Source organism: Puntigrus tetrazona, chromosome 17, assembly GCF_018831695.1.
Source record: "Puntigrus tetrazona isolate hp1 chromosome 17, ASM1883169v1, whole genome shotgun sequence".
Taxonomy (NCBI): domain Eukaryota; kingdom Metazoa; phylum Chordata; class Actinopteri; order Cypriniformes; family Cyprinidae; genus Puntigrus; species Puntigrus tetrazona.
In genome coordinates this window covers 15,942,348-15,952,338 of record NC_056715.1, presented here as the reverse complement: position 1 = coordinate 15,952,338, position 9,991 = coordinate 15,942,348, and the positions used below count along the sequence as shown (strand labels likewise).

The window sequence follows — 9,991 nt, the reverse complement described above, 5'->3', positions numbered from 1 at the left end:
ATTAATCACGATCAATCACATCCAAAATATTTTTGTTTTACATATTGTATGTATGTGTACTGTGAATATTTATTTTATTTATAAAAATGCAAGTTTGTATTTCAAATATTCATTTATTATTATATATTTATATATAATCACATGCGTAAATATAGACACATTTTCTAAATGTATATTGGATATGTATGCATAATGAATATACACAAAGCTTTAGACACATATTATGCAAAAAGTTTTATTTTGAATCGGTGTCATCGCAATTAGCTTCATTTGATAAATTTTTTTTTAAGATTTCATCAGTTCACATTGTTCATATTATGTAATGCAACTGAAAGATAGTCATAACTGACCTCTCTGAAACTGTTTGATAATGTTAACCGACTGCAAATTTATTACACAATATTTGACATTAAACTCCACAAGTGAGAAAGACTTAAGCACTGTAAATAGCGTAATTGCTGAAGTTTGTAATTAATGATATAACAGGTAAATCGCTTGCTTGGATGAGAGTTTGATGAAGTGTTTTAATTATAGGCTTTGATGTGAAGTGCTAAATGTTTCATGTTTTGTTTTGTGTTCAGTGTTCAGTGTAGACTGCAGCACAGTAGAGTGTCCACCTGGTGAAGCCTGTCCAGTGTCCGTAAGTAGACAGCTATGAGACTCAGGTCAGGCTGACAGCAGATGGCTGCTGCACCCTCTTCCTACCAGGTTAGTCTCACACTCAAAAACGCTACACCACGCCTCATAATCAATTCAGGTTAGCGTTATGTCTATTTGCAAATTAGGTACGCTTGTTATATCTATCACCCACAGTGTTCAAGATAGAAGTTATCTGTTTGCCGGTTTAACTCCCACAGTCCCAGTTACACTATTACATCGGTAAGCCATGCTCGCGGCAGCATGATTAGATGTTACACCTGTGTCAATAACTCTCGTAATCCCAGGTACACTATTACACCAAACTCAAATCATATCCGCATTTTTGTTCGGACCAACAAGACTAACAAGTGGGCGGCAATACGCCAATGTTTCGTGGACGATGTTTTGAGAGTCGATAACTTTATACACAATCAGATTTAAAACTGTGCAGAATGTTTTCATTCCTGTTAGAGCTGTGTTACACACTGCAAGAAAGGTCATTTTCAACAATCCTCAAGAGGGGCACTTACTAACAAACTGCGTGTGTAGCATTACAAACAAATAACTGCACTTGAAGCTTTAGTAAAAGTGCCCCAAATATTATAACGTAAGAGGAACTATATGTTTACACGTGAAATACTGGAGGATGTTGGATGGGCGTTGGATGTAATGACGTGCCATGAATCAATCTGTGCACTATAACATGTAAATTGGAACATTCTAAAAAGCATATTTATGTAAATACCTGAACCATAATATTATCTTATTTATAATAAAATAATGTAAACATGGTCGCTGTTACGGTTCTCATGCTCACAGGTATGTTTAGATCGTTACACCTGTGTAACACTTACGAATCCCATTTACATTGTTACAGACAATGTAGATGTTACATGCTCGTGTAGACATTACTCTTGCTACGGTATAGGATAGCTTATGACACCTGTCTCATGCCAGTAATCCAGGTTAGAGCAAAAACGATTGCCCAAAGAACATTATTTTTCACCATTTTAGCCTCGGTTCTCAAATCCCAGTGTGTCTCGGAGTATTAATATTGTATTATTTCAGCACTGAAAGTTAATAACTTCAGAGTGACAGAAGAGAGTGTTTTGTTGTTATGAATTAGGTATGACAGGCCCCGCCAGCATCTCTCTCCTCTCTCTCTCTCTCTCTCTCTGTCTCTCAATTTCCCTGTTTCTCTCCCTCTCTTCCACCTCAGATGCGAGTGTTTGCCTGGCCTCTGCACCTTTCCACAGTGCTCAGAAGGGGACTTCCCCACAGGTCGTGTCCCGCGGGCGATGGAACACCTGGGAGGTGCTTTGATGTGTTCGAGTGTGGCCAACGGTAGGTTCTGTTTTCTGTGTGTCTTAATTAGGTGTTTATGTGTAGGTGTTTTGGGAAGGTCGTCTAGTCAGTGGGCAGAACCCTGTCGCTGCTGCCATAGTGACCCTGCCATTAGCTGAAAACAGAACATTACCCAAAACACACTACAGAAAATACATACTTTATTACATCTGTAATTTCTCTTTAAAAAAATCAATTTGCAGTGTTTTTAATGTTAATTGGATGGAATTTTAATTCATTTTACATTTAATGGCTTTAATAAAACCCCAAAAAGGCATAGCTTGGTCATTGTTCCCTAAATTACTCTTTTTCTGTGTCTCTGCAAGGCAGAATGTCGGCTGAGTATTGTAGTTAGAGCTACATTAACAGCAATTTCCTGATCATTGCAGAAAACAGCATGAATGAATTATATTGCTATACATTTGTATATTTAAGATTTTATGCCTTCTTATACTTGTATTTTGAAGTTAATATATTTGATACTTTTATTGTATTTTTTTATTTATACATGATGGTGATACTTTTCTTCATTTTTGAATTCTTAAAGTTAGGTCGCATTTTTTTTTACCAAATATGAGGACGAACACTCAAAAGGCAGAAGCACAGTGTGATAAACACATTTATTTAAAATGTGACATCTGATGTAGAAATGGTGGTAACAAAAAAAGAAGCCTAGGCTACCATTGCAGTTTAAGCATATGTTTGTGTGTGTGAGAAGTGGGGAAGGAAATTGGAAAATCTTAACAAGAGACACTTCAAATGAGCATATGTTAGAAAAATGCATTTTGTATATACACTGTTATTCAGACAGGACATCTGTGGTTTCCCACATTTTAAAAGCACATATACAGTGTATATATATATATATATATATATATATATATATATATATATATATATATATATATATAGGGCTAGCAATATATCACACAAAATATTTATGCGCCATCTCATCAGTAAAGCCGTCTCTTTGATTAGCGGTAAATTTTCGAGATGAGCATGAATATATCCTGCAATATATTGGCCAAACCTATATACACATATATACATACAAAATAACGTTATTATTCATAAGTGACATCTCTGGTTACTCACTTTTTGAAGGCACTTGTGCTTCTTATGCACAACCATGCACAAACGCTACCACACAGTGCTCCCTAACTAATAAAACCTGCACTGAGAATTGGGACAGAAAAAGAGAGCTTAACCCCACAGTACCTGTGGGCAGAGCTGTGTGCAGGTGGTGGAGAACTCTTTCAGATGAAGAGAACGCGAGGCGTACAGGTGGACAAAAGCCACAGGAAATCAGCACCAAATCAAAGCTGGAAAGATTCAGCGAGCACCAGGCAGTATGTCGCGCGATTGGGCCTATTCCATATTCGTGGATAGACAACCGCGAGAGGAAGACAACAGAATCAGGGCTCCATCCAAACGCAAAGAGCCTCAAGAGTGGTGTGCTCTGAATAAAGGGACCCATGAAAACAATCCCACTTGCCCTCTAGTTGTTTATTTCCTTCCCCGCTTCACCTAGGCCTAGGCACACAACACATGAAAGACGTAGAGTAGAAAAGTGAAGCAAAGAGAGCGCGACCCAAGGACTTGCTTTTCCATATTCGTCATTTGGAGAGTCACCTTCCTTTCAAGCACGTATGTATATAAACAAGCTAGCATAAATAGCGGTGTGGTGTGAGGTGCCAGGTTGCGTGTCGTCTTCACAGCGGGCGGCGAAATTAGCCTGAGGCTGATTTGAGAACAAAGCGCTGAGGCGGGAGAGCTGCGCCGGGAGCATCAAAGCTCGAACAGAAATACAGGCTAATTGAACATCTGGCCACCGTGGCTGTGTACAGTGTAGAGGCCGATCTCATATTCCATAGCTGAGGGGGTGGGGAGAAACATGAATGAGTGATTAAAAAAAGAGAAGATGAACTCATCCCCTTGGATGGACAGAAACTGATTAATATTCAAAAGATATCACACGGACGTCATTAGATGAGTGACCTTCTCGAGACTGTCGCGGGCATGAACAAATTGGCAACAACAGATGAATACGCTGCAGATGCGAAAACCACAGACGGTCTTTTTTCTGTGGAGCAAAAACACATGATTTGGATTAGTATATCAGTACTTTTTGGAATGGTAGTGAACGGAGACTAAAGCTTTGTATCTTAAAAATAATCCAAATAACCATAAAAAGTAGGATAAATAATGATATGAGAGACGAGTTTGGAATAACCTTTTTAGAGTGAGTAAATCATGACAGATCTTGCATTTTTTGGGCCAAATATTCCCTTTCGGTTGTAATTCACCTGATAATCTTCCATTAGTTGAAGGATCACTGTACCGAGTGAGGTTTATGAACAAATGATTCGAATTAATCATGTGAATCTTGTGAGCTGGATTAACTGACGTACTGTATTGAAAAGATCCAACCTCTAAAAGAACACCATAATATACTCATGAATGTGTCAAAAGAGAGCATTTTAGTGAATAATTAGATTTTCTGGCCTGTTTCTTCTGGCAAAGCTAGTGTATGACTTCAGAAGCCTTAAAATATACTCCACAAGTCATATTAACCACCATTTTGGAGCGTTACAGCCCAAGTCCTCATTTACTTTCATTATTTTGTAATGTGTGCGCAGAACATTCTTCAGAATTTCTTTTTGTGCTCCACTAAAGAAGTCAAGTTATACAGGACCGGAATGACATGAGGGTAAATAGATAATGACAGAATATTCATTTTGGGTCGGACTATCCCTTTAATTTGATTTACATAATGCTGGGCTGCTGGAAACTGTCTCTATGAATCTTTAATTGGAAGAAGGATCCAGCATCTTTCACTTCTGTCCTCTGTAACGATGTGATAAGATTTATTCAATGCGGCATGCCTTAATGAGGATTTGAGGCTTATTAAATTCAGTTTATATTGTGTTTATTTGAAGTTTTTCCCTGTAGATTTGTCACGTTGGCACCTCATGGAAATGTTGCAAGCTGGTCATTAGCTGGTCCAAGATGGTCTAAATTAGTCTTGTGTAGCCAGATGTTTTACTGTCTGCATAAACTCGGGACCAGGTTGCAGCTTATTCTGACAAAGAAACAAACAAACGTGTCTGTTTAGATGGAAGGAGTCCATAAGCCGGACATGTAAATTAACCAACTACAATGACACGCTGGCGAAATGCTTCTTGTTGTTAATTACATAAAACATTTTAGTAAATAAAAACTTTTTTGTGATTTTATTTCAATTAATCACAAACATAACAAATTGTATTTGTAAACTTTTTATAAATAATCCTCAAACTATATCTTATAACAACAAAGTACGTTTTACATAATACTTTTTTAATGGCATCTCTTTAACCAAATATATAATATTGAGCTGATCTGGATACATAGTATAAGATATAATAAGTCATTAAAGAAATTTATAGCTAACATTTTAAACATTTTATTAGAACTAAAGTGTAAACTGTCAACCTACTTTTACATAGTTTTGGTCACGCTCGTTGTATTCCTAAAACCGGCTTAATCTTTATTTTTTCAGCTGGGCGATTGTAAATACAAGAAACGTTATCTATACAGAGAATCAAAACTTTGAAGTTTTGAAGATGAATATTTGAGTAGATCATCCATGCCATTTCTGAACGAATTCACGCGGCTTGATGAGTCTAGAAACAGCAGATGTCAGACAGTCAGAATGCCATCTTTCTGTGCCAGCCGTTCGCGCTCCGCTCACTTTCTCCCCAAGGCCCGTCACACTTCCAAAGGCAAGTGTTTGGGATGGCAACAGAGTGAGCATTCTCAGACCGTGTTTACGCACCACATTTCTCTCTCAGACAGTGATGTCACCCCTTTGGGGAGTAGATAAGAAGAAGGACTGATTAGCAAGTGTATGTATGTGCATCTAATCTAGAACATTCCCACCCTGAGCTAATCGCAACTTTCCCAAAAATTCAAAGCGTGAGGTAACTCTGACCACACCAAGGAATTTCAGTTTTATGCATCTCGTAATGCACCAAATGTGTTGCTAAAGATAGCTTCTTTTTTAGTTGCGCTCCTCCGCTGTGTTTTCGCATTAGGTTTGTTTTCAATTTTAATTCGCGGCTTTTTCACTTGCCACATAGAAGCTTGCATCAAAATCAAAGTGAATATGTGAACATTTTGTTTGACAAAACAGCAGCCACCCTGCCGCATTTGTGCATGGTAGATTTGCTTTTGTCATTAGTGATATTTTTAGTCCCGTAATTATCTTTGTGCATCTTCACACATGAACTGGCACACCTGTCAGTCCCCATTCATACAGCCCCACTGCTACGAGCCCCCATCATTGCGTTAATGTTTACCCAGAGAGCAGTTGTCATGGAGAAGGGCATGATTGACGCTTTATGCAGCTGTTCAACCTAGGGATAGAAGGGCGATGTAATAGAGGTTACTAGTGTCGCTTTCAATCCTCTTCTCAGCATCGAGAAGCTTGATTGTGTTGTCGACGCAAGCGTTAGCATTAGGATTAGCTCTGTAAACAGTAGCATGTTGTTCAGCCTCAAATGACGTATGGAAGAACAATACGTGCTCTTTCAGAGGACAAGCGTGGATTAGGACACGTCACTCTAAAGGAAATGCTTAAACGGCTGTTCATTCTTTCGAGAGATTATAAGCCTTGAAATCACATTTTTACCAAGCTCAGCCAGTAAATGACATAACATTTCAGTTTAACCACTAGCATAAACATAACACCATGGCCCACCGAGAAGCACGGACTTCTCTTTTTCTCTTTTCAGAGAAAGCGTTGTCGGAAGAGGAAAGTGATTTAAGGTAGGGCTCGAATAGGAGTCACCGAGGAGCCATTCAAATAACGCGTGCACTGTGAAGCCTACGATGATTGACGGGCCCCGTAGGCACTATGCTCTCCCTTTTATACTCTGCTCTTATTTATGTCTGCTCCGACACAGCGGCCGCTATCTTTCACTGATAAAAAATGGGAAAACATGCACACAAAGGCGCCGTCTTTTTGTTTTGTTTTGTTTCTCGACAACTTAGCCTTGATTTGCAGGTGTTGTGCGGTTGTAGTGATTTGCATGTCCAGAGCAGTGGCGGGTCTTGGCAGCACAAGGCGCAACTGTGGAGCGGCACGTTATCACATTATTTAGTCTGCCTCTCAGCAGCTGCAGCCAAAACAAGCTAGCCTGCAGCATGAGGGAGGGCTGAAAAACACCGGGAGGCAGCTCCTGTTGGGCTCTAGGACAGGAAGGGAAAAGAAATGCTGGAATAAGTCCTTTAGAGAGTCGTTCTCTAACTAACACAGAAAAAGCATCTCAAGCATCTGAGAGGAAGATAACCACAATCTCCTCAGCCTTCAAAATCTATTTCTTCTTCATGGTGCAGATTCTTTCTGCCTTTCTCCCTTAACCTTGCATCTGAAGGTGTCTAAGCCCCACTATAAAGTAGGTGACAAGCAGTATGTGAAATAAACATTCTGTCCCCAATTCACAGTATTACTAAAGCGGTTCACTCTTAAAAATAAAGATTCGAATAAAAACCTTTATTATGTATTGACTATTTCCATTCCGCAAAAGGTTCTTTATAAAGGTACTTGGATAGCCTATTACTTCATACCACACATTCATACTATATGACATACTTCATTCAGTGTCTATTCTATTCAAACACTACGCCATTTCTGACAAACTTTAGATGTTTGTTGGATTTTGAAATTGTATAGATATGCCATGCTGCTGTTAGTTGCCGTCAAATCAAGTATAGAACTTACTACTGCCAGTACATACACAGAAACAGTTAAGGCATGCTGCTGCAGAAGCATCATATAAAATGGCCTGTAGCAGATCTATACAGGTGGAGCTGAGGAAGCTGGAGGGATTCCGAGGAAGTTGCTCTACTAAATTCTAACCAACTATTTAAATGTAAAGCAGCAAGCTTTAACCAATCACCTTGTGCAAAGTAGTTTAACAGAAAAGTATTTGTTACAAGCTACTACAGGTACACACACACACACAAATCTGATTATTGAAATCAATCTGAAAATTTGCTTTCAAATTAGTGTATTGATGATACACACCTGATGGTTTTCTATACAAAAACCATTAAAAAATTACAAAGGTATCCTATTAAAAGATGTCAGCAACGAAAAATGTCAACAGCCCCAACTCTCAAAATAGATCACAGACAGATTGGCTAGTTTTCTGGCCAAAGAGCTTGGGCCACCCTCTTGACTCTTGTTTTGCCTGTTTGCAGAGCCACAGGCAGTCACAGATACAGGCATGATTGCTCAAGATCCCTATTTCGTTGATATCAATCAGGTAGTAAGGCAGTGTAGAATTCCAAAATACAGCACTTTTTGCTCAAAAGGACAGAAGGGAACAGTTTTGGTAGCGTGAAACCTGAACTAACAATAAAAATGGACTTCAGGGGAAAATATAAAAGGCTACTACAGTATACAATATGGCTCCTTTAAAGACCCTATGAGACTCGGTTTGTGGTGCCTGGATCGAAGTTTCACCGGCCGTGATTCTTCTGCTATATTACGTTTAGCGCACAGTGGTCCGTGTTTAACCATGACCTCAAGCGGGAGGCATCTGAACAAGTACAAGTTTGCGACTGGAGATGGGAGATTATGTAAATCTTCCACGTTAAGGTTAGCAGCTTTTGAACGGCAATAGATGTTGTTATTTTAGGTTGCACTTCAGTGCTCTTTTCAGGAACTGTGAGAGTAAGATGTGGAGGTGTTTTAATCTCCAGATGGAGAATTTCATTACTGCCTCTTCACAATCCTGTCAAACTCTTAGAGTTAAATATAAATGGTCTCTTTTCCCTCCTGCTTCGGATGGCCTTTGTGTAATAAGAAAGACTCTGTGTGTATGTGTGTGCGATTCTATATCTTTGCCATGAGAGCACAGGTAGTAGCCGTTCTTAATTTGTACTCCTACAGATGTGTGGAGGGTTGGGCAGTCATATAGATTACATAGTTGACTTCTGTCACTTACCTCATCTCCTACAGACTGCTAGTGCCGTCATACACTCTAACAATTCAGGTGGGGCCAGTTAACAGCTGTTGGCCTCAAGGCCTCAGAGGGGAGGGGACCTGTTGGATCGGTCTTGAGGCAGAGAAAACTAGGCTTTGGCGTCTCAGGGTAGTGTTTCCATGGTTACCATTCTCTTCCACTAATTTACACAGAGGTGTGGTGTTTCAAGACGAGAGAAAGACTCTCCTCCACTCCGTATTTTGTATTAGATGATGCTTGTAACGTGATCCTGTAAATTATAGAATCATCATCAAGATGGAATCTTTAGACTTTTAGATGTCCTGCACTGATTTTTAGAGGAAAATCTAAGGAATTCTATAAAATAAATAAAAAAATACAAATTCATGGTGCATGCTGAAAATAAGAGTGCCACAATAAAGCAAAAAAACATGGTTGTTGGTATGTCATGTGGTGTTACTTTCAAGCAAAAATGTTTACATTTTTTTCTAACACATGATTATTTTTATTAATTAGGAAGTATCTCAAATTTAGCAATTGATAATACATTCATCATAAAACAATATGATTTAGTTGCTTGTGTGTATTCATATTTAATATATGAACAAATGGAAATTAAAATAAACACAATTTTCTTCGCATACCATGTACAGATGCCTTCTAGACTAAACAGGTTGTACCCATGGCCTCTGTTTGAAATTGTGCAAATAGCACATAATCAAATAGCACAATAATAAAATGTAAAATAGCATTGCATAGTCTTCACTGTATAAATTATGAGTGTACTCATACTCAGTTGAGTTCCTTCACTTCTTGTGCTTGAATACCTTAATTTTTTTATGTTTAAATTGGCAAGGCTGCAAACGTGCAGTTGATAAGCTTTTTGATGATGACGCAGCAGTGGCCCATCAATTGTCCTAAATGTCTTTTTATGCTGATCTCGGCCAGTCAGTGGAAATCACAGGATGCCCCCCCACAGCCCTGAAGCTTTATAATCGGCATAATCTTTCACCCCA

At 38.8% G+C, this 9,991-nt stretch overlaps 1 protein-coding gene across 1 annotated transcript in view; it reads left to right on the top strand.

Annotated features, from left to right (window-relative positions):
* The first annotated feature begins 900 nt into the window (after window positions 1-900).
* The window catches only part of LOC122362005 (cysteine-rich motor neuron 1 protein-like), a 49,738-nt gene continuing 40,647 nt past the window's right edge, over window positions 901-9,991 (top strand). Inside the window, exons 1-2 of the mRNA XM_043263241.1 lie at window positions 901-944; window positions 1,859-1,983. Of these exons, the coding sequence (XP_043119176.1) occupies window positions 901-944; window positions 1,859-1,983 (169 nt within the window). The remainder of the gene's footprint in view (window positions 945-1,858; window positions 1,984-9,991) is intronic.